The sequence below is a fragment of the Panthera pardus genome, unplaced genomic scaffold, assembly GCF_024362965.1.
Source record: "Panthera pardus isolate Hobbes unplaced genomic scaffold, ASM2436296v1 HiC_scaffold_17, whole genome shotgun sequence".
NCBI classification, from domain to species: domain Eukaryota; kingdom Metazoa; phylum Chordata; class Mammalia; order Carnivora; family Felidae; genus Panthera; species Panthera pardus.
Genome location: NW_026526732.1, coordinates 141,388,150 through 141,413,247, shown reverse-complemented (window position 1 = coordinate 141,413,247; position 25,098 = coordinate 141,388,150). Strand labels below are relative to the sequence as shown.

The following is a 25,098-nucleotide window of genomic DNA, read 5'->3' as shown; positions in this document are numbered from 1 at the left end:
ACCAGATGGGTCTGGGGATCCCATGGAGATGGGTGAAATTCCAGCTTCACCCCCTCATCACTAAGAAACCAAGCGGGTGCCTGCAGGAGGCACCGGCAGAGCAGAAAGGGATTAGAGAATCAGATCTCTCTTGCCCCAGCCCCACAGAGACTCCAGATGCGGGCCCAGAATCCTGGCTCTCACCTCACATTTGACTGCTGGCTAAAGGAACCAGAGGCTCAATGATCCCAACAAGAACAAGAAAATAGCCAGGCAGGAGCCTGAAATCTGCACCCATTTGCCTAGAGTTGGTGAGCTGAAGAAAGATGCCAAGTGTCCAAAATGAGGCCACGGGGCAAGATGGCTGTGCCCGTCAGAAGATGCTAAATGGCCATGATGGGCATCACAGGGTAGCTTGAGACATAAAGGGCTCCCCTCTACAGTCCGTTGGGAAACATAGCAATTCCCTCTGCCAGAGGCTGCAAGGAAGGGAAACCCTGAGTCTTGTAGTAAAACACTGACCAGCTGTGAGGTGGGAAAACTTAAATAGATCACAGAAGATCAGATCACTAAGATCTTGGGTTTAAGGCAAAAACAGGTATTTTTAAACTGTGAAGGGAGCCGTGTTCCTTTTAGGTGTTGGGAGAGCAACATGGATGGGTTGATTCTATTACGCAAAGGTAGAAACCTCGGGTATTTACCCATGAGAAGCCTTGTCACAACAAACTTTCCTGCTGCCAACCGCATCGCAGGGAGCGGCTGGGTTTGAGGATCGAGGTGTGCTATTTAAAACCATGCGTTGGGTTTTCGCCCGCTGTCTGCCAAGTCTTGTCTTTTGAAGAAGGGTGTCGATTTTACCAGCAGCAATTTGTAGCTATCACAATGGTGGCGAGAACAGAGGAAGCCCCGCCTGGCTCAGACCCTCACTGCAGACAGACAGACAACAGAGAATAGAAGACACAGAAGGACTCAGGCCCTGCTTAGGAAAATTCAGTACCTACAGACTGTGGGAGAGAAGTTATTACTGGTGTTGGAAGGGTAAAATCTGAGACAATGACCTTCCTTTTACCTGGCTGGAAATTATATCCCTTTTAAAAAAGAAAAAGTATGTGTCTTTCTCTTGGAATTTCAAGAGTGTTATGATGGCAAAATGAAAGCATCTCCTTTGAGGGGAAACTGAAGAATGCATCATTATCAAGAATTTGGGGAGGGGTGCCTGGGTGGCTCAGTCAGTTAAGTGTCGGACTCTTGATTTCTGCTCAGGTCATGATCTCCCGGTTGGTGAGATCTAGCTCCGCATCGGGCTCTGTGCTGACATCTCGGAGCCTGCTTGGGATTCTCTCTCTCCCTCTTTCTCTGCCCCTCCCCTACTGGTGCATGGGCACATTCTCTCACTCTCAAAATAAATAAACATTTTATTTTATTATTTTTTTAATGTTTTATTTAGTTTTGAGAGAGAGAGAGAGGAGAGAGAGCATGAACAAGGGAGGGACAGAAAGAGGGAGACATGGGATTGGAAGTGAGCTCTTTGCTGACAGCAGTGAGACTGATACAGGACTCGAACTCACAAACTGTGGGATCAGGACCTGAGCCGAAGTTGGATACTCAACCGGCTGAGCCACACTGGAGCCCCAATAAAACAAACATTAAAAAAAAAAGAATTTGGGGAAAGGGGGGTTGGACTATTGGTCAGAAAGCTTAAGAATTAGGTTGGGCTACCTCTTCTTTGCAAAAGATCAGAGAACTGAAGCTTTTCTCAATCAGGAAGAAGGATCTGGGTGGGTAAGCCATACTCCTGGTAGGGACTAAGAGTTTAGGAAGAAGAAGAGGTGGGAAGATGGGTGTGGTCATTGGAGTGAGCTGTTGTGAGGCTTTCTATCTTATGAGGATGAAGTTAACAGGCTTTCAGGGCAGAGGGGACTAGGTGAGACTGGAGGTAGAAGGTTATTAAGCAAGGGACCTCCTAGACATCACCAGGGGCAGGAGAAGGGGTGATCACAAGGATGATTTGAGCAAGACCTTCTGAAGCCTGGGGGGATCTTCCTGGCCAGGGGAGGGAATGCATTACAGGCCAAGAAGGGCCAGAAAGGCCAGTGCGAATTCAGAGGAAACCACTTAACAAAGGGACCTTTGCCTGGAGTCAACATTCTGAGAATTTTACCAGACATGGAGGCCAAACCAATTGCTTCCAGATTAGGCGGTAAAATCTGAGTACTTCCATCATTCTAAAATATAATCTATAATGGATTGAAGGGAGGAAGAGAGAACTGGTGAGGCAGTGCGATGATATGGGAAGAGCGAAGGCTTTTCAGCCAGACTTACTGTGTGACCTTGGGCAAGTTATTTAACCCCTCTGGGGCTCAGGCCCTTCATCTGTAAGATCAGCATAATAATATCTACTTTGGGAGGCTTCAGTAAGAAATGCCTGTCAAGTACCAACACAGTACCTGGAAACTGTAGGTGCTTAATAACTGTTAGTTTCCTTCCCCTCCCAAAGCTGTGCTTGAAAGTCGATCATTATATGTCCAGTTGGACTGTCCAATATGGTGACCAGTACTAGTCACAGGTGGCCCTCAAGCACTTTACACATGGCTAGTCTGAACTGAGATGTGTTCTGAGTGTAAAAAAACATACTAGATTTCCAAAACTTTGGTGGTGTGGTGGGGAACTAAACTTAAATGTCATATTTATAATTTTATAGTGATTACACATTGAGATAATAATATTTGGGATATATTGGATTAGCTAAAATATGTTATGACAATTAATTTCACCTGTTTCTTTATACTTGCTTTAATGCAACTACTGGAAAATTTAAAATGACTGTGGATCACAACCGTATTCCTATCTGACAGTGCTAATCTAGCCATTAGATGTAGCTAGGGTTGGGAAGCTGTGTTCCAGAAGTTTATTCATTTTTATACTTTGAGTTTATGCTTTGGTTCCTTGTTCCAGTTTCCAGGAAAAGACCCTTTTGAAAAAGTGTCATTCAGGGCTCAACCAAATGGGTGGAGGGACCTGTACACCCCTGGTGGCTAAGTGTGGTGGTGGGCCACAGTACAGGAAAAAGGAGGCAGGGCTGGTATTTGAGATACAGAGAGGTACCAGGTGGGACAGTCAGAATAGCTGCGGACGGACCATTCCTTCTTCGCCTGGAGCTTCACTCCAGATCCCTCTACCATTCTTTATTTCAGAAGGACGACCCCATTCTCTCTTATTTCAGAAGGCTCCCATCGTATACATGAACTTGGCAGGGAGCAGGCTCCCACCAGGCAGTAATAAACACAGGTGCAAGAGAAAATGTCACTTCAAAGCCACCTTCGGAAAACCGCAGTTTCCAGAGAAATGAACAGCAGACATTCACAGATATGAGAATGTTCTTTTTTTTCTCTCTCCCAAGAAGTGTGGTTGGTTTTGTTTTTTTAGACTGTACATTTTACTGTACATTTTTTTTAAGCAAAGAAAGTTGGCATTTATATTCTGACCACAGGGATGTTGCTTTCCAAAAGCCCCAGTCAGAAACATGACAAACAGAAGTGCAAGTACATATCATGTCACGACAGAGCTTGGGGTCACTGACAGGAGTAGACAGTTGGTTCCTCCTCTTCCGGTGTCCACCATTTTCCCTCTGGGTGTCTGAACCCAAAGGCAAAAAGACAGGTGGTATTTGGGCTCAATTCCTCAATGGCTACATTTAGAAAGACTGAAGGAGAAAGGTTCAGAGAGAAAAAGGAGAGAAGAAAAACTCGGGCAGGGGAAGAGGGGAGGGAAGGAGAGATTTCCTTTCTAGTCACCCAATTTTGTGGTTGCCACCATGATGGGGGAAGACATGTGCTCTGGCCCCGGGACTGGCCTGGAAAATTAACTTGTGTCGGGAAGAGACTGGCCTGGTCTGTTAATGACTTTGTCAGGACCAGAAAGGGACTGGGGAAGGCAGAGAGTCACAGGAAGGACAAGTATGAAGACAGGAGAGTAGAAGGGAGGAGAGAGGAGGCAGGAGGGATCTGGGTCAGTGGAGAAGGACAAAGACAAGGGATTTGGAGGCTCCCGGGCTGGAGCCAGAAGGCAATCCTGCATAGGACAGTTCCCCACCAGCTCCTTGTGTGTTCCAGGTGGGTTTGGGGGCCGCCAGCTCAGCTCCGGGTCTGAGCCTATTAGAACCCTTCAGCAGAAGGGGACTCACCTGGATGTTGTATGTGGTGTGGTTGGCAAGTGGAAGAAGGGAGAAGAACAAAAGAGAGGCTAAAGATCAATGGCAGAGACTCAGAAGAGCAAAGGATGGGTTGGGGAGACCGAGGGAGAGGTAGTATGTTGGCAATGAGGAGAGACCTGAAAGATGGAGAGCAAGAGAGACAGAGATGTAGGAGAAAGCCCTCGAGATGCTTCTCATGCAGTATCTCCATGGCCATATGTCCTCTGCCCCCTCTTGACATGGTCTGGGGTGTGAAGGTTAATGCCCCTTGTGGAAAGGAGCCCATGTACCCTTCCCATCGCCATATGTCATTTCCACAGATGGATCCTCCTCAAGGATGTCATCCAGGAAAGGCGTCCCCCCATGTGCCACCCTGAGCCACCTTCCTCAAGGACAGACAAGGGATGGACTCTGGACACAGAAATGCCCGAGCCAGGGTGTAGACAGCATAATGAATCCAAACACCACCCCAGGAAGTGGCCTGACTTGGTCACTAACTCACTGTGTGACCTTGGGCAAGTCCTTTATGCTCTGGGGAAAGGGAGAGAGGGCTAAGGATGAGATGTTTGCAAACACCTCTTCAAACTTCAAAACCCTACCATCCTAAAAAGATTCAGATTCTCCCCCTCCAAAACCTCTAGAAGACTTCCTCTGTGTCCAGAAGGAAGCATAGCGACGCTCTACCAGCTTGTGTTGTTGGTACTGCTGATCTGGAAACCATAACATCTAGAGGCATGGAAGAGTTCATTTGTCCTTAGAACTTAAAGGGAATCCCAAGAGCTGGTACAATCCAGTATTTTGCAAATTAAGAGACTGAGGTCCAAAGAGAAAAAGGGTCTTGACCAGTATGATCAGCTGGTTCTCCGGTGGTGGCTCCAGAACCGGAATGGAGAGCACTGGACTCCAAGTCCAATGCTCCTTTGGCCATCCCACTCTGCTTTCCTCAGAAACCCTCTTGGCCTGTCACAGGCCCCCTCATGGGGACTTTCTGTCCTAGCTTCCCCTGAAAGAGGTAAAAAATTCCAAAGGTTAACATCCTTTATGCTCTTAGGTCTCATAAAGCCCTTCTCCCTTTCCCACACATAAGTCCTGGAAGTTAACCTTCTGGCTTAAGCTGATGTGATGGCTGTGGGGCATCATGTTTAGCAGAGGAAGCTGGGTCAGGCATGGCGGTGGGGGCCCATCCATCCCCAGTGCTCTGGTGGTTGGGAATAACGAGGAGCCTGGGCAGGGGATGCCCTAGTCTTCCTTCCAAACAAGTGTGGGACCAGAATCGCTCCCTTCTCTTGTCAACTGACAGTAGATAATCTCCCACTACCGGGGCTGCTGGGAACCCGCTCTCGCACGAAGAGTAAATTCTCCGTGATCTGTGTGAATGAAGAGGAGGAGTCTGGGAAGTGGGAAAAATAAGTTGAGGAATAAAAACAACACTGGAGCCATAAGCAATCCAAAGCCGCTTGCTTACACGCTACATTCGTGATTAGAAAGGAGGGAGTCCGCCTTTCCAAACACTCAGGGCTCAGTCCGACATTTTAGCGATCGAGTCCGCTTTCCCTGAGCACACCCCGGCTGGGTGGGTGGGGGGGGGACAGGCCTGGAAGGGGGTGTGGGTGGTGGTGGGGGCGTTGACAGGGAGACGAGACTGTCCCTGGATGTAAACATCACCATGGAAACTCCACAAAGACTTGCCAGTATAGATTCTTTCCCCTTTATCCACCCTGCAAGGGTGAGAGGAGGAGCCCCCCCTCCACCTCCCGCCCTACGGGCCTACACCGTGCTCTCCATCACCCACTCGGAGCTGCCAAATGTTCCCCGGGCCCCCACCAGGTCACTCTCCTCAAAGGGCAAGAGCATGCCATTGACAGAGAGGCTGCGCTTTGTCCAGATGTTCGAGACCCTCCGAGGGGGGCTGTAGCCACCCGGGGCGACCCCCTCCGGCTGCCGCAGCCGCAGCGGCAAAGTCCCCCATGTCGAAGGAGTGGCTGCGCTTAGCCTTGCCCTCCAGGGGCAAGGGGAGCAGGCTCCTGGCCCGGGCCGCAGGCGGCCCCAGCAGCGGCTCTCGGTCCGAGTGGTGGCCCCTGGCCGATGTCCCAGACCCTCTCCCGCCCGGAGTCCTGGAGTCCAGCAGCTCCTCCTTTCTCTGACTCTTGAGGTCCAGGGAGGCAAAGGCCCCCATCAGGCGGTCAAGGTTGGGCTTGGGGCGGGGAGCAGGCGGGGGGAGCCTCCAGGGGCCCCGTCCCAACCCTGCGGCCTCCCCACTGCCCAGGGAGCTGGAGGAAGAGGAGTCGCTGCCTCGGGCCAGGCTGGCACTGAAGTGCACGAGCTCGTTGCGCACCACCACCTTGGGCGGCCCTGGCACGGGCGCCCCGCTGGGCGCGCTGGCCAGAGGGGGCGGCGGGGCCCCGTTGGTCTGCGAGTGCACGTTGCTGACCGCGGCAGCTGCCAGCTTGCCTGGGGCCTCCTGGTTGCAGACCTTGTAGCGCACCATGAGGATGACGATGAAGACCAGGAGTGTGGCCACGATGATGCCGCCGATGACCAGGATCATGGTGCCACCCAGGATCTGGCTGTGCATCGACTGGCACTGTGGGTAGTCAGCCTTGGTGAAGAACTGGGCGCAGCCCACGATGTTGGTGGCTGTGAGCGTTGTGGCCGTGTCGTCCCACATGGCCAGCACGCACAGGTCGTAGCCGGTTCCTGACACCAGGTTGTTGACCACGAAGGCCTTGTTGGAGGCTGGGATCATCCTGGGGTGGGTGGACGCAGAGGGGGAGGACGGTGAGGGTCGGCAGAGGCGGTAATAGAGAGTGACGAGGACAGGAGAGGCAGGGAGAGGGGAGAGACAGACACGGGGACACAGAGGGAATGAGGTGGAGCAGAGGAGAGAGGGACAGGTGAAGAGACAGGAAAAGGAAGGGAGGGCAGGTGACAGGAAGTTGACAGGAAGTGGTGAAGGAGTCCGAGAGGTGGGAGGTGAGGGGTGCAGATAAGGAGCCAGAGAGGGACGGGGGGGGTGGGGGATGAAAAAGGCAGTGACAGAGTTTCGGGGGTAGAGGGGTCAGCGAGAGGTGCACACGCAGACCAGGTGTAGAAATACAAAGGCCAGGGGTGTGGAGGGTGGTTAAGAGATGGAGGTACAGAGAAGAAGGGGGACGCCTCGGGGAAAGAGATGGGAGAGGAAACACGGGAGGGGCAGAGGGAGAGACACAGAGAGGCAGAGAGGTTAAAGGCTGCAGAAGCAGAGACTAAACCAAGGGAGCCCCCTCCCCCAGCCTGACTCCATGGTTCCCTCAGACTCTGGGAGGTGGTGGGCGCCAGGCCCACCCTGACCCTGCTCGAGTCCCCCGGGGACTCTACCCCTTTTTGTGTCCTGGAGATTCATCCACACGACCGACCGGAGCCCCTCCCTGGGCCTGCGCTGTGCAGGGAGAATGCTTGCTGCTGCAAACCGGCTAGAAAGGGTCTAAGCAGAAGAGAACTGGAAGCGGGGCGAGGGTGTTGACAGAGGTGAGGGGCACCACACGACGTTGAAGATGGGAGGGCGATTCTGCTTCCCAGAGAGAAGGGATGATTCCTCCGTCATGGGCATAGCGGGCCAGCCTCATCCAGAGAGGCCTGGAAAGAGATTCTCTGCTTGGGGAGGCCTGGACTGGTCCCTCGGCTCTGGGAGGCTCTGGTGGGGCAGCAGTGTCCCATGCTGGGGCCCGTCCACTCTCCTGGGCCTCTCCCGCCTGGCCCCTCCGGCAGCCTGGAGGTAAACCTTGATCTCTAAGCCCCTGTCTGGGTATCAGGCCTTGTGACATCTTGAGAGACCATGCCTGTGTCACCCCATAAACACTCCTGCAGAGAGATTCACCTCGGCCTGGAGGGGCCACGTCCCTCTCTGCCTTTCCCACCGCCCCTCCTCCCAAAGGGCCCTCTGTTCTCCAGTCCCCTACTACTCAAGGGCTCCATCAGCACCCGTCAACCCCTCAAACCAGAGCCAGGCAGCTTAATTGAGATCTCAAATATGAAATACCGGAGCCTGAAAACTTCCACCAGGGAACTCAGCGTGCAGGATCGGAGCTGACAGGCATTTATTGACATCCCGTCAGTGGGCAGCCCCAGAGGCTGTTGCCTCCCTCCTCATTCTCCCAGCCTGCTCTGCTGATGGGGAAGCCACAGGGGAGGAAACTTTGTCCCCAGCCCCGCCCCTGGCCCATAGCTATAAGAGGTAGGGTGGTGGGGCTGGGGCTGGGGCTGCGGGGGGTGGGGGGGGAGGAGAGGAGGGGGACGGGACAGGGGGGAGGGGGAGTTGCACAATTGCCAGGCCTACAGGCCAGCCCCTTGGGTCTATCTGTTTCACCTGGGCATCACGGCAACCCTGTGAGGATAGGGACTGGTGCTGTCATGACAGAGGAGGAATGGCCAAGACTCAGAGAGGTGAAGTGACTGGCCTGAAGTCACACAGCTAGGACTGCTAGGAGGGGCCACTGGCCTTTAACGCTAGTTTCTAGGCCCATAGTCTGGGCTTACTCCTTACCATGTGATAAACATGGGGGCATTTTTCCTCATCTCAATGAAAAGCCCGCCCCAGCCTGTGGCTTGTCAGCCACCCCTTCCTTGGAACAGTGCCCAGAACACCACCGGGGCTCACACTCCTCCTCCAATAGGATCTCTGGTCTGCTGGGCCACCCACTGGGCAGAGCCCAAGGAGTCCTATGTGACCAGGGCCCCACAGGCCCCACTTCGCTTCCCCTCCAAGCTAATGATGTAAGTTGGAGAGGCAGGAGCTGTATACACCCAGAACACAGACGACAGTAAGAGCCAACACTACGTGTCAACTGTAGGCCAGGCCCTATTTTCTGTCTATTAACTCCCTTAGTCCTATAGCAACTCTCCAAGGTGGCCACTCTCGCGATACTTACTCTGCAGACAGGAAGGAAGAGGTGCTGAGGTAAGAGGCAAACATATACAGCTAGCATTTGGCTCCAAATTCGCGCCACCCAGCACCTTGCTGGGACATGAGTAATGTAAGAGCACATCCATTCGAGGAGGGGATGGCCCAGCTCGTTTACTGAACACCTGTTGTGTGACAGGGTTTCCACATTCAGTATGGCATTCAACCTTTGCAACGATCCCAGGACACGGGGGATGGACCATGAGCCCAGAAATCCTATCGGAGTTTGGCTGTCTCCTCCTGGAAAGCAGACTACCACTACTGCTGATTAATAATAAAGAAAAAGAGGAGTTAACACCGAGGGCTGGCTTACTATGTGCCAGGCACTGTTCTGAGATCTTTAAGGGGATTAATACTCATAATAACAATTGTCATCTCCATTAGACAGACAAGAACCAGAGGCACAGAAAGGTTAAGCTGCCTCCCCAAGGGCACCCAGCTAGTAACTGACAGTGCTGGGATCTGAACCAGGCAGTTGGGCCTCAGGGCCCCCACTCCTGACTACTGAGCCATCCTGCCTCTCAGACACAGCCCTATTTTCCTGAGGCCTCAGGGTAACTTTGTTTGGGCAGGACCCTGCCTGGCCTCTCCCCACCACCCCCCAGTCCCTGCTTCCCAAATCAGGCAAGATCAGAAGCTGATGAGGCCCCAAAGGGCTGTGTTGTTGACAGAGGTGCGATAGGGCGAGGCAGATCCTTGGCACCAGGGATGAGGGGTTGGGCTGGAAAAGCTTTGGACCTTAACTGGCCTGTCAGCAACAAGGCGGAGGAAAGGGACTACCTTCCAGGATTAAGAGCAGGGAAGCAGCTCCTGGTTCCTGTGTGTGTGTGTGTGTGTGTGTGTGTGTGTGTCTACTTACAGGAGAGCCAGAGCCAGCTGGCTCCAAATAGCCTTGGCAGTCAAGTCCGCCTTTGCCAAAAAAACGGTAATTGCCGAACACTAACCTTGTGCCTGGAAGTCTGCGCACATTATCTCACTTAACCCTCCTGACAGCCCCCGGAGGGAGTCATTATCATCATTCCCAATTTAGGGAAGGGGGACGTTAAGCAATTGTCGCTTCCCCTCCCTCGGGGGAGTGGTGGAGCTGAGGCCAGATCTGGATCCTCGGGGACTCAGAGCCCACACTTCTAAGCAAGACTGCTTCCCACCCCAGGCAGTCAGGGAGATGAACTGCGCGAGAAAGTCATGTGAAATGGGCACTATTCAAACTCTAGTGACAGAACTGAACTCATCTCTGGCCCGGGTGGCCCTGTCTACCTGCTCATGCCCCACAACACAATCAACTGCCGATCCTCCCCGTGAGAGGTGGAGAGCCTGGGTCCCCCTTCACTGCTGTCCATGCCCCACGGGCACTGTGGTGGCAGGTTCTCCTTCTGGACTTCTCCCTGCCTTCCCTCTCCACACACACACTTTTGCTTAGGTCCTACCGTCTCTGGTGTGCCTGAATGCAGCAGCCTCCAAACGGCCTCCCTGCCTCCACCCATGCTCCCTTAAAGTCCATGCTCAGCACCGCCATCCCCAGAGTGCTCCATCTGAAACAACTCTGGCCATGCCCCTTGCCCACTGAAACATTCTTCAAGGGCTGCCCATGACCTACAAGAGACAGGCCAAGCTCCCGAGCTGGGCTCCCAAACCGGACTGCCCATCACACTCTTGTCCTTCCGTTCACACACCCTCTGACTCTGCCCACGGTCTTTAGGAAAACACCTCGGAATCAGCTGGGTTCTTTAGGGGTAGAAGGCAAACACACAAAGGGATATGTTACAAGGACCTCATTACAAAGGGGTAGATTTGGGGATGGGGGACCGCAAGGGAACATGTCATAACCCAGGGTTGATAGCAGCCAAGCTGTTAATCTAGCCCTGAGCATATCAAGGGGAGGTCACCAGATCCAGGAAGGAGAAAGACCCATGCAGGCCAAGCAGAGCTACTCTGTGTGTGGCCCATAGGTCCACGAACAGAGAGTACAGAAATTCAGAGTAAGCATTATGAAAGTTTTCTAGCAATTTGGCATCGGCGTGACATCCCAGTGCATGATCATTTTTTGTGATAACTTATTTCCATTACATTCTTATAAAAGCATTGGTCTCCAACAGATTGGGAAACAGTGCAAATCCCTCACTATGACTAGCTTGAGAGGGACTGATCCAGAGTAGGGATTCTCAGCCTCGGCCCTGATGACACTTTGGGCCGAAAATTCTTTGTTGTTGGGGCTGTCGCGGGCACTGTAGGATGATTGCAGCATCCCTGGCCTCTACTGACTGGACATGAGTAGCATCTCCAGTTGTGATGACCAAAGATGTCTCCACACATTGCCAGATGTCCTCTGGGGCCAACACACTGGAATAGAAAATTTGGTTGAGGGACAGAGGCAGCCAGGGGCAACCTTACAGCGCGGGGACTGGCCAAATAAGTATCCTCCTCTCCTCCCTCCTCCCCACCTTCTGCTGTTGCTCTCTTTGGCTGACCCCAACCAAAAGCTGGGGCTCGTGGCTGCACACTGGTCAGCCTTCCAGGGCACACAGCAGTATAGAAGAGGGGATCTGGAGAGGCCACGCAGTATATCTGGCACAGCCATCAGGTCACAGCCCTCCTTGCAAAAGACACATGCTGAAATCCTCATAGGTTTCTCTCCATCACGGAAACCAGCGACATCTCTGTTAGCAGAAAACATGAATTGCTATTTTAAGTTAAGTTGCCCCAACACATTAAATGTAACTAAGCTCGCGTGTTCTAAAGCACAATTTAAGGCTGCAACCCCAAGCACTTACCCGGGAAAAACAAAACAGGAGTACGTGGCTGCTCCTGGGTTGTTTTTCTTTTTCCCTATTAATATTCGTTTGGGATTTGTTCATTCAGCTTCATACTGCCAGACATATCTATAGCTGTTGTCTACAGCTGATGCCGGAGGCTTAGGAGGGAATCATAGGAGCATGCCGGTTATCCCACTATTTGCTGTCAGGTCTGTCTTCCTTTCACCTGTCCCCACTCTGTGTGGCAAGGAACTACATTTCCCAGGCTCCCTTGCCTGTTCCCAGGCTCCTTGGCCCGGGGCTTCCAGGAGCAGTTGGCCAATGGGGGCACTGGAAGGAGGGTGGGAGGAACAGGAGACGCCAGCTGTTTCTTCCTCTTTTTCTGCCTCTGGTGGTGGTTTCCCATCAGTTCCTGAGCCCGCTCTGTGATCCCAGCTCCTGGGGTTCTGGTTCATGCCAGATAGATTTGGATCTCAGGTTCTGGTCATTCCGTCTCCAGTGCTTCCCACCACTGGGTGGGGGTGGATGGGTGGTAGTAGCTGTAGCCAATCCCTGGGTGCCTCACTGTGCCCTGTTGTTGACACCCCTCCCCAGCAATTCCAACCCCTGTGTAGCCCAACCCCTGTACTGAATTCCCTCTTAGATCTAAAGCAAGCTTTATTCTTCTCAATAAATCCTGACTGAATCCTATGTGGCACAGGAGGTAACCTTTCCATGACGAGAATGTTCTGCCTGTTATCATTTTCCCCTTTCACTTTGGGAAAAGACCATCATGGCTTCCTGCCGGCGGCAGCACATCTTGGCCTAACCTCGTGGAAACTCCAGCTTCGGGAAGCACTGTGCCACTTTCTCTGAGTGACTCCCCACTCCCCACATAAGCCGCCTTGACCCCTTTGCATCTAGCAGCCCCTCTTCCTGGAAATCACCTATCTTTCTCCACCTGGTGACCACGGCCCTTGAGGCCTGACCCAGACATCATGTCTGCCCACCCCCCCGCCCCCCCACCGAGAGCTGCCCCTGCCCTCCTCTCCCAGCGCCCTCCCTGCATTCCTCCCTTAGAGCTCTTCTCTAGCTCCCTGGAGGCCAGGGGCCACGTCTTATGTCTTACTCACTTCTATCCCCACTGTCAATCATGGTATCTGGCCCAGAGTCACTGCTGAGTAAATATTTACCCTACGGTTGAGTGAATGAAAGAGCGCTATGTTAAATGTTAAGGTCTAGACAAATGCGAGCGAATCTTATTTAAATATGACGGCTGGCTAATGGTGACTCTCAGACACCGGCTGGTCCTGCGGAGGTCTTTCCAGAGAGGCATTTTTCTATAGCCTTGAGGCTCACCGCGTGGCCTCCTGGCAACCTTTAGGGATGTGTATGGGTGTGTCAGTGCGGGCACGTGTGTGCATGTGTGAAACAAAGTGTGTAGAACACGTCTGTGTGTCTCAGTGCCATCTGAGAGCTGAGTGTGTGTGTGTGTGTGTGTGTGTGTGTGTGTGTGTAGGTGTTCACACATATATATATAGTACGTAAGGGTTCTGGTCCCAGGCAATGTTAGTCACTGCTCTGCCCCTCTGCGGCCCAGGCCTCACCCCCTTCAGACACTCTTGCATGTCCCTGACACTTCTCAGGTGACTCCCGTGTGACCTCTCCCAGAGTCACTTGCAGACCAGGCCTGCTCTTTCCTAACTGCTCCCGTTAAAGGCACTGGGGACATCCGGGAACAAATGGGAGACACGCTGAGTCTCTGCCTGGGTCTCAGCGCAAAGCCTGCGAGCTGACTACCAGACCTACTCCCTCCTCCCTGGGCTCGCTCTGGACCACATTCCCCCGTCTCCCTTGCAGTTAGGGGATTCCAAGTGGTACATTCTGGCAAACAGGATGTGTTCCCCGCCCCGAACCAGGCCTTAAACGAGAGGGACTGCCTGCCCCGCGCTCTCTTTCCTTTCTGCGGCCAGACTCGGGGTGTGGTGACACGACCAGGTGGGTGACAGCAAGGCCCGAGGGGTGGTGGAAGCTGCTGCCTGCATCTCCAGGTGAAGAAGGACTCCTGACTAACCCTGTTTACCGCCCTGGACTCTCAGGAGAGCGAGACATCAACTTTGATTGCGTTTGAGGCTTTCTGTGTTTGCAGCCATTTGCAGCAGCCTTAGGCTCTCCTGACTAGTGCAGGCTCTGCAGATGGGACAGGGAGGGCCTGGGGGGCTTGCTACCTGCGTACATGGGTGACGGCCCAGAGGGCTGAGTGTGTATGTGTGGAAGAGGAAGACACTGGTGCTGGTATCGACGCAAGAAACACATTCTCTGCTTTCTTGGAGTTGTCAGCAAATGCACCTCTTTTTATCTCCAGCCCCCAGCCCCTCAGCTCCCCCAGCACCACTTCTTTGCAGGTGCATGTCCCCTCGTCCGTGATGCACCACGGCTGCCCGCTGAGCCCCAGCACTAATTTGGAGAAGCCACGTCAAGCTGCCTTACTCCACTTCCCCGGCTCTGCACCCTCATTACCCGGCTCTTCAGAGTAGCACCAGCCTGCCAACCTCTCTGGCCGGCTGCGAGATCTCGGGGCACATGAAAGAGCCTCATTAAACCGAGGCAAGTGTCCCCGCTCCCCAGCCTCTCCTTCTTTCCGCAAGCCCCCAAAGGGGCCTGTTTGCATCCTGCACAAACCGCAAGGTGGAAAGGAGACCGGGCTGCTTCTATCCTGCATACAACTTACAGAGTACCTACCACGTGCTGGGCGCTTGACAGGCACGGTCTCTTTGATTCCGTGCACGGGCGCTCTCGGTGGGAATAATTATCCCCATGTTACAGACGAAGAGACTGAGGCTCAGGCATACGGGTCACCTGCTCAAGTGCACACTGCCGGAAAATGGCTGAGCCAGTGCTGTAAGCCCGGGTCGTCAGACCGTGGAGCATGAGCCTCCCTATACTGAATTACCTTGAACTGAACTGTGCAGAATCCGACTTTGGCAGGAAGTGAGTCTTAAGAGTCAGGCTAACTGACAGCAATAATAAAAAAAAAATCGTGTATTGCTACCACGACAGCTTATATTTATTGAACACTTGCCGTATGTCAAACACTGTTCTGAGTATGCTACATATATTAACTGATTTAATTCTAATGGCAACTCTGGGAGGGAGGTGTACTATTATCCTCCATGTACAGATAAATAAATTGAAGTGCAGAGAAGTGACTTGCCCCAGGTCTCACAGAGGGAACATGTGCACCTAACCAAGGCTTGAACTCAGCGCTCTCACATTACTTCATGATAGTAATGCTCATGATAGCCCTGAGAAGTTCCTTTCACAATTATGCTCCCATTTTAGAGAAGGTAACTGAATTGCCCCGAGGTTGCACAGCTAATTAGAGGTGGAGGTGGGATTTCAGGGAGGGATGAGGGTTGTCTGGCTGCTTCCTTATGCTCCTGTAAGGTCTGAAGACTGTGAGGGAGCCATGTGGGTATCTGTGGGCAGTTTCCTCACAGAGGGAGCTGCCAGTACAAAGGCCCTGAGGCGGGAACAGTGAGGAAGCTGGCATGGCTGTAATAGAGTGGTGGGAGGGAAGAGTGACAGGAAATAGGGTCATCAAAGTAGTAGCCAGGAGCGAGGTTCTGGAAGGCTCGCAAATACGTTCAGTGCTGTGTTCCAATCCTGAGTGTTGGCTGAGTGCCAGGGTCGAGAAGGATTCTGAGGCTGTGTTCAAATTCCGTGGGACAGAGTGGCATGGGGCAGGAAGGATCTGTGTCTCAGATTTGTTGTTTCTGGTCTAGATCAGAGAATAGTTACAGAGAATTTACTGGAAGTACCGATGCAAGTGGTGGCCACCCTTCTTCTGGTGTCTCATGCCAGACGCCGGTCTTCCCTAAATGCCTGGCCCTGAGTGATAGCAGGGGAAGGCACAAGGCCGCTCTTTAGAATGGGATTATCATGGAGCTGGCGTGACTGGGTGAGGGCTCCAAGAATCAGAAGCCTCTTACCAACTTCTGACAAGGGCCAGGGGCCAGGGACCAGGCTCTGTCTCTGCCTTTCTGCCTTTGCCACTGCTGAGAACACAGGCCCCCCACCCCCTCCGGGTGCCCTGAGGGCCTCCACAAGTAAAGAAGCCACATTCAAGATTACTGAGATTCTGAGGCAAAGGCCCCCCCGCTACCCATTCCCACCACCCTTGGGAGAGCAGGCAGGGTTGGGGATCAAAGACTTGTTTATTTGGCCTCTGGGTGAACTCTCTGGCTCTCCTCCCCCTGCGTCTTCTGAGACAGCAGCCAGAGGATCTTGTTACAAGCCAGTCAGATCAAGTCCTTCCTCTGCTCAATGCCCCCAGTGAGGCCTGTCTCATGTGTCAAAGTCCTGGCATGGCCCACAGGTCCCATGTGATCTGCACGTCTCCTCTCTTATTTCCTCTCTTCCTACTCACCCTGATCACTCTGCACCAGGGCCTGGCCTCCCTGCTATTCCTCAAACCTGCCAAAGGTGCTCCTGCCTCAGGGCCTTTGCACTGGCCATTGACCTTACCTCAGTGCTCTTCCACCAGGTGTCCATATGCCCACTACCTCACCTCCTTCAATTCTGCTCCAATGTTACCTTCTCTGATCACCCATTTAACACCACAGGCTCTCCCTCGCCTCTATCTTGGGTCCCCCATGCCCCTTACTCTGCTCCATTTTTACCCCAGTCCACTTTTATTGCCTGAGAGAAAGATGTTGTCATTGGCTTACTTACTATGCTTACTATTTTTTAATGTTCATTTATTTTGAGAGACAGAGAAAGCACGCATCAGTGGGAGAGGGGCAGAGAGAGAGAGAGAGAGAGAGACAGAGAATCCCAAGCAGGCTCCACACTGTCAGTGCAGAGCCCAATGTGGGGCTCGAACTCACAAACCATGAAATCATGACCTGAGCTGAAATCAAGAGTCATATACCTAACCAGCTGAGTCACCCAGGCACCCCTTCCTACGCTTCCTCTTAATTATCTTTTCTTTCTTTCCAGTAGAATCCCAGCTCTCCTTCTGGAGACCAGGGTTTTTTTTTTTTCTGCCTCTTTTGTTCACTGATATTTCCCCAGCCTTTAGAACAACACTTGGCACAAAGTCAGCCCTTAAAAACATTTGTTGGGCAGGTGAAGGAAATGCATGTTCTATATTTGCACCACCAAAGAGTAGCTACATGTGGCTATTTAAATGTAACTTCAAATTAGTTAAAATGGAATCAGACAAAAAATTCAGGTCCCCAGTCACGCTAGTCACATGTGGCTAGAGGCTGCCACACCGGACAGGGCAGTAGGATGCTGCTCTTCCAGAGCATGCTGGACAGCTTTGTTATGTGCTCCAGCAGGAGACAGGTGCTTTCCTGCGTGAGCCCTGGCACCCCAAACGGATGGGGCCAGCCCAGGGAACGCTGTCCGGTTCAGAGGCCACTCCTAAAGGTTTCAATAGAATGCCTGTGTTTCTCTTTCTCCCCACAAGCTCTCTCGGTGACTTTGGAAAGCTTCATCCCTTCTTTCTGGTTTTTCCAGCTTTTCTTGACTCCTCTGACCTCAGGGTTTACTGGGATCCTTCTGGGGTTTCCCTGGGCCGGGCTCAAGCTCGTGTGCTCCCAGAGTGCTCTCTTTGCCTTGCCAAACTGAAGTTTGAGGCCCCCCCCCTCTGGTCCTCTGTTTCTACATCGTTGTTCCTGTTTTTCCACTTTCTGCCTGTTAGTTACAGTTCTGTTGCATAAGTCTCTATTAAGAAAAATCCCTGATAAATCCAATCCCGACAATAGATGTCACCCCTCCCAGGAATACCTACCATTAGAAAGAAAGAGAAGCTTCAGAGGCAGCCGAGGGCAGTGGTGATGAGCAGACCCTGGAGCCAGCCTGCTGGGTTCAAATGCTGGCTCAGCCGTTTCCCAGCTGTAATAACTTACCGTGGGCAATTTCTTAACCTGCCTGTGCCTTAGTTTCCTAAAAATACCCCATTTCTGTAAAATGGGGCATTTATAAGCTCTGCTTTATAGGGTTGCTATAAGGTTTAACGAGTCATGATTCACAAAGAACCTAGGTCGGTGTCTGGCACAGAGTAAGCTCCTCTTGAGGGATTGTTATATAAAGGAGTTGGTGATGCTGAACCAAAAGAAACGTATCTCTGACGGTGGAAATGCAGGCCTCGGGGATTTGTGCCTAACAAACCTCACACAAGCTAGAAAGCTGAAGACCTGGGGTGTGCCTGGGTCCTGGCTGGGTCAGTAGGGAGGCATCGTGCCTGCAACACTCACTGCAGGACATGTGCCCCCACCCACCACGTGACTCCAAGAGTGTTTTCCAGAAGACAGGTGGTGACCAGTGTTAGTTAAACCCTGGCTGAGTGATTGCAGAGATGGCTGGAAATCAGGCCAAAGTGAGCCAAGCTCCAGCAGGCTGCCTCTTCGCTCCCCTCCCCAGAGGAAGGGCTTACCTGGTGACAGGTGAGGGTCTGACCCGGGGGAGACCCTTCCTTTGCTCTCTGACTCGGGAAGTGTGGCAGATCTGGCTGCCTGTCAGGGTATGGGAAATCGCCAGGCCCAGGGTTTGGCTGAGACTATAGTGTCACTGGGGGAGGCTGGCCCCGCTCCATGGTGCTCTTCCTCTTGGAGGGGTTAAAGTGCTGATACTGGGTCATCAGGGTTCAAAGCCAAGCACCATCACTTACCGACTGTGTGACCTTGGGCAAGCCACTCAACCTCTCCGTAAAGAGGGAGGTTTACAGTTCAACAGGGTTGCTATGAGGACTAAAGAGTCAGCCCCTGTGCTCTGACCAGTTCCGGGTCCATAGCGAGCACTCAGCGTATGCTAGTTGGTACCTGAGGAGTCATCTGGTCTCAATGGGGACAGAGAGATCAAGTTCCGGCCAGCTAGGCAGCATGCAGCCCAGCTCAGAGGCAGCCATCTGAGACCTGATGGTCTGTCTCCATGTGGCCGCTGGCCCAGCTTGGTGACTCACCCACGTCTGCTGGTCTTTCCAGCCTCCCCTGCCATCTCCACACACAGACCTCAGGAGCGCTGCTGGAGAGGGGCGTGGGTCCCTCTGCAACAGACTGTTCTGGCTATCAGCACTGTGCTCGCCACTCCGCAGGGGCAGGCCAGGCAGCCCCTCCAGCTTCTCACAACCCTGAGTGGAGGAGAGTCCTGGTCCACGTTGGGCCTTCTTCTTATGGGCCCCAAGCCACCCGCCTGGGAACACTCAGAACAAGGCGTTATTTATTTATTTTGCGTGGACACATCAGTGCTCCTCAAACTGGGCTTTGCTCTCCCATCCCACGTTGAGCTTTTTGCCTCTGCAGAATTAACATTCCCATTCCTTCCAATTTCCTCAGGGCCCCGGGTTCCACATACAACCCGGCTGCTCCCTTCCAGTAGCATGCCAGGGTGGGTTTGGCCCTTCTCTCTGGGGCGGTCTGAGCACAGAGAACAGAGTCAGACCCCACCTTCCCCCAATGGGACATCCTACTTCTCTTGAGCCTCTTCCCATTCCCACCCAAGATTGCATCAGAGTTTCTGGAAGCTGCATCCCATCCGTGGCTCCGCACGGTCAATGGAAACGTTCTGTGATTTCCCCCAGGCTGCTATTAAGTCATGTTGTTCCATTCTGTTCCCTGGAAGCAGTGTTTCTACGATTGCAGACTTGTTTCTACCACCGCAGCCGACCCAGCAAGCTCTCCCGCCCGTGTCGGGCCTCTCTCTCTGGGTCTTTAATTTCTCTCCATCTCTCTTGATCCAGGTCTCTGTGGATGGGGAACTTCTCCCTGTATTTACTTGTCCTTCGCTCCCAGCCCCCAAGGACTGGGTTGGCATGTCTCAGAGGAAAAAGCGTGGGTTTCGGAATCAGACAGAAATCTCTCTTTGAGGGCCGGTTCTGCCCCCAACCATGGGACTCCGGATCACTTTCTCCTTCCGAACCTCTTCGCTCATGTGTGAAATGAGGATAGCAGGACAACCTCCTGTGTGGGTATGAAAAATGAAATGCAGTGGAGATAAGCATGGCCGCCCCCTCCCAGGGCGGCTGGTTACCCCCGTGAAGATGACGATGATAGTTGCCTTTCATCTCCTTGAGGAGCTGAGAAAGCTTGCTCACTAACAATTCATCACTTACAGAAAAAATGCAGAAGGTGTCAGACCAATTACACCTCGCTGTAAACACAGGAGTGTTCAAACCGAAGATTCCCCACCAGCTGCGTCCAAAATGCACCGGAAAAGCTAACTGGCAGACCCAGGTCAGTGCCACCCAGTGATGTCCCTGATCAGACAGTTCCCCGCATTGTCAGATCCATAATTTCACGGTGGCACCACCCAGCGGCAAAGTCACCTGTGGCACCAGCCTTCTTAAAAATGTTATCACAGCGGGGCACCTGGGTGGCTCAGTTGGTTAAGCGTCTGACTTCAGCTCAGGTCATGATCTCCTGGTCTGTGGGTTCAAGCCCTGCCTTGAGCTCTGTGCTGACAGCTCAGAACCTGGAGCCTGCTTCAGATTCTGTGTCTCCCTCTCTGTCTCTGCCCTTCCCCTGCTCACGCTCTGTCTCTCTCTCTCTCTCAAAAATAAATAAACATTTAAAAAATGTTATCACAGTACTTGCTTCAGCTGCATGTATACTAAAGTTGGAATGATACACAGATTAGTGAAGCCCTTGCACAAGGATGACGTGAAAATTCATGACGCATTCCATATTTTTCTGAAATTCTGCCCCACGTTACACCGTAAGTGAACCTTGAGGACATTCCGCTCAGGGCAATAAGCCAGATACAAAAGGACCAAAATGGCACAATTCCACTTATACGAAGTTCTGAGAGTGGGGGGAGACAAGAAGTAGAAGGGTGGCTGGGGGGAAGGGAAAGGGGAGCTGGTGTTTGATGGATGCGGAGTTACGGTCCGGAATACGGAAAGTTGGGGGATGGGCGGCGGTAGCACAAGTGTGGATGCATTTTGTGCCACTGAACTGCACACTGAAAATGGCTAAAATAGTCAATTTCACGTTACGCATATTTTGGCGCAATAAAATCAGTGCCCCCCCCCCGTCCCCCCGCAAAATGCCATCACAAAGCAAATTCTGCCAGGAGGGTAGGAGGGAGGTTTTGTTTCGATGATGGTGCTGAAGTCAACGCTGACCCTTGATAGAAGAAATCAAGATGATGTGAAACCCTCAGTTATTTCATGGGTGAGTTTTGGGGTCCTGCCTTTCCCCCCAGTAATAATCCCCTCTCTGTGTCAGATGAGAAGCTCCCCGAGGAAGGGAACTGTATCAATCCCGAGGTCGAATCTGTGCTATGTGGAAGAAAGAAAGCTCACTGGCCATGCAATGTACGTACGCCTCTTCACAGCACATCTCCAAACTGCACTCGGTTTTCTTGCTTGCAAAATGGGTTAATAATAGCGATCGTACGGTATCTTTGTGAAAATTAAATACAATATTTGCTCAGTACCGTGTACAGTGCTTGGAATACGTGTGTGTAATAAAAATGCTCAGATTTGCCGTCTGAAGATCAGGTTCCATTTCTGGCTTCACCGTCGGCTAGCTGAGCCATCGGGAACAAGGAGGTCTCGCTCCTGAGAATCTCCGCTTTCTTGTCTGTCACATGGGAAAGATACTACTGCAACTGGACTGTTGGGAAAACCTAGGAAGATGTGTCTCCTCGGACACAGCATGTTAAGCGGTAAGGTGGTCACGGATGTGAGGTGGTGTTTTTTATAACAGGGACACTCAGCACCGGTGCACGAATCAGTGATCTGGAGACTGTCTGGTGCTTCCTTAAGGGCTGCTCTGAGCTGCGTGCCTGGAAGCCGGACCCCACGACCAAGTGGCGTGCCAGACACCTGGCTGGCCAGGCATCATTCTCCTGCGGCCTCATCCTGCAGAGAGATGTCCTTTCCAGCCGGTGGGCGGAGGGAGCCCGCTCAGCACTTCTCCCGGCTGTGTTTCTGCTGATCCTCCCCCGGACACCTCTGCCTCTCACAAGCAGGCTGGCCAGGAAGGAATTAAACAGGGGTAGGGAGAGAATGACCTCTGGAGTCGGATCTTGACGCAGTGCGGAGGCTACTCTGCGCAGCCGAGTGGGAGGCGGGGTGGGGGAACAGAGCTGTCCCCCGCCATCAAATAGCCTCAGGTCCAGACTGCATGGACAAGGCTCTAACCCTGGCTTTGCCATGGACTTGCTGTGGGGCCTTGGGCAAGGCACTTTTCTTCTCTGTGCTTCAATGTCCAATTCTGACATTCTAGAACTCTACAAGAATATCACCAGAAGAGGGTGACCGGAGCCATGTGGAGCAGGAGGAGGGCGGGTGGGGTACGGCCAGCAAAGAGGGGCGGGGAGCTCAGGCACCGCGTTCCCAACCATGAGCGCACAGAGGATTTGGCCCGGGAGTGACCCGGACCGTGAGCTCGACTTCTGACTCCCAACGTACCGGCCGCCTAATCTTTACCCCTGTTACTTCACTTCCCAGAACTTCAGGCTTCTTGCTCATAAAGGCAGTTTGCAAATCTAATTTGCAGAGCCACATAAGGATTAGAAATAGTACATGCAAAACACTGGCATGCAATATGTACTCACTACATCATGTATAAATATAGTGAACGCTTACCTACTTTGTCATGTCTATCATCTCTCCCTGTCTGTCTGTCTGTCTGTCTACTGATCTTTGGCTGCAGCAACATCTTTTTCATAGAGAACACTAACACCACCTAACCCATCTCCAGGCAGGAGCTCTTGTAGTGGCAGAAGGTGAACTGTCTGGGGGCACCGGTAGGTCATCTTGGGGGCCAGGGTCTCGGTGCTGAGAAGATGAACCTTACTGTGGAATTTATTCATTAGCCAGAAGCTCTCAGGTGAGGCCGGCCTGGTCTAGAGGTGCCCCGTCCTGGTTCTAACTGGGATTACCTAAAAGCAGCAGTATTTTTTTTTTTAAGTTTATTTATTTTGAGGAAGAGAGAGAGAGCGAGAGAGCACGAGTGAGTGGAGGAGGGGCAGAGAGAGAGAGGGAGAGAGAGAATTCCAAGCAGGCTCTGCACAATCAGTGCAGAGCCTGAGGCAGGGCTCAATCCCACCCATCGTGAGATCATGACCTGAGCCAAAATCAAGAGACGGATACCCAACCAACTGAGCCACCCAGGTGCCCCTAAAAGCAGCAGTATTATTACCTTCTCTGTCCCCACCCCTCCCCGGGCCTGGGACAGCAGCTCCTGTGCCTACAATGAGCACAGAACAGAGCCACTAAATGCACTTTGGTGTCCCTGCAGGATGGCCATGTGGGTCTGTAATCTCATATGGGAGTAATCACGTGAGTCAGTTGGGTGTGAGTACATCATAGACTTCCATCTGTAATTTTCTGGGAGTCTCTCCAGCACTGTTTGTTGGGGTGTACGTCCAGGAACTGGCTTGCCTTCCTCCCTCACCTGGTCCAGCTGTGGAGAGGCCAGGCTGGGCTGCTGATGGGGCAAGGCTGATGAGGACCCCTCCCGTCCTTCTTCCACAGACACAGGTAGGATGGAAAATGAAGCTCTGGGGAGCTCTGGGGGGAGGGGTAGCCGTGTAAGTGTGTGTCTGTTGGCCAGTGTGTGTGTGAGTGTGTGTCTACTGGCCAGTGTGGAAGCACCCTCAGTGTGTGAGCAGAGAGGAGAGGAGGGTGCTGGCATGAGCCTGTGAGCACATGTGAGTATTTATTTATTTATTTATTTATTTTTGAGAAAGAGAGAGAGAAGGAGAGGGGCAGAGAGAGAGGGAGACACAGAATGCGAAGCAGGCTCCAGGCTCTGAGCTGTCAGCACAGAGCCTGATGCGGGGCTCGAACTCATGAGCTGTGAGATCGTGACCTGAGCTGAAGTCAGAGTCTTAACTAACTGAACCACGCAAGCCTCCCACCTGTGAGCTTGGAAGTGAGGCGACCATTTGAATGAGTCAGAGCATTTGAGACAGTGTCCTTGAGGGGGCCTGTAAGGCTCCCGTCATCTGACCCCACTCCCTTCCTGTCCCATCTCCTGGACTCTGCCCCTCACTCCCCCACTGCAGCCACCCAGGCCCCTCACTGCTCCTCGGAGGTTCTCTGGCCTGGGGGTCTGGCCCTGGCTGTTCCTTCTGCCTGGAACTCACTTCCTGCAGACCTCCACTTGGCTCACCTCCTTCAAGCCTCTGCCAGGGAGGCCTGCTCCTGCTGCCCTAGGACTGCAACTAGGCCACTGCCACCAGCCCCTTACTCTGCTCTGCTCTACCTGCACAGCACGCATTGCCTCCCCCTACCTATAGAATGAACTTGTGGACTTGTGTTGGTTGCCCGCTTCCCCCAGGAGGACAAGGATCTTGTGTTGTTTTGTTCACTGATGCCTCCCAAGCACCCAGAATGGAAGCATTTATATCCTGGCATATTTGCCTCCGGTTTCTCATTTGTAACGTAGGGACGATAATAGAAAGCTCTCCACTTCATAGGGCTGTCGGGCAGATTAAATGAATGAATACCTAAAAGCACTGAGAACAGGACTTGGCGCATAGTTCAGTGCACGTTGGCTATTATTATTATACTCCTTCACGGCGCGGAGTCAGAATGCAACGAGCGATCCAGGCGAAGAAGCCGGCACAGTGGTGGCCACCAGGCGAAGGTGCTCCCTAAACACCTCTTGCTGTATGCCCAGCCACCTTGTAAGAGTTCCCTGACCTCCCACACCCATGGAACCCATATTATCGGACCCCCTCTGGGTTAGGAAGTCAGTTATCAGTATATTCATCACCTTGTTTTAAGTTTATTTATTTATCTGAGAGAGAGAGAGACAGAGAGCACATGCATGCACAAGTGGGGGAGGGGCAGAGAGAGAGAAAGACAGAGAATCCCAAGCAGGCTCTGCACTGCCAGCACAGAGCCCCATGCAGGGCTCAAACCGCGAGATCATGACCTGAGCGGGAATCAGATGTTCAACTGACTGAGCCCCCCCCTGCCCCCCCACTTCCTACTTTTTTAAAAAATCAAGACAGGAAGCAAGGAACCCCCAGCCTGCCCACCCTGGACTGCCAGCTCCCGATCTTATAGGTAGTTAGCAGAATGTGGCGGGCAAGTACGTCCTCTGATGGGTGTGAGTGCAGTTCAGACCACGTGGAACCCCATCTCTGGCCCAGGAGTTGGATGCCTGGATTCTTTTTCCAGTCCTGCAACCCCTAACGGCTGTATGACCCGGGGCAAGTCCTGTGTCCCAGATGGGACTCTGGTCTTCCTGGGCACAGAGAAGGGTTACGGTTAGATCAGTCTTTTCAGG

General features: G+C 52.7%; 1 protein-coding gene and 1 pseudogene across 1 annotated transcript in view; one reads left to right on the top strand and one right to left on the bottom strand.

Annotated features, from left to right (window-relative positions):
- Positions 1-5,612: 5,612 nt before the first annotated feature.
- LRFN2 (leucine rich repeat and fibronectin type III domain containing 2) overlaps positions 5,613-25,098 on the bottom strand; it is a 180,546-nt gene continuing 161,060 nt past the window's right edge. Inside the window, 2 exon segments of the mRNA XM_019457033.2 lie at positions 5,613-6,103; positions 6,105-6,918. Coding sequence (XP_019312578.1) covers positions 5,939-6,103; positions 6,105-6,918 — 979 coding nt within the window. The 3' untranslated portion in view covers positions 5,613-5,938.
- LOC128777883 (U6 spliceosomal RNA) lies at positions 20,439-20,538 on the top strand (annotated as a pseudogene).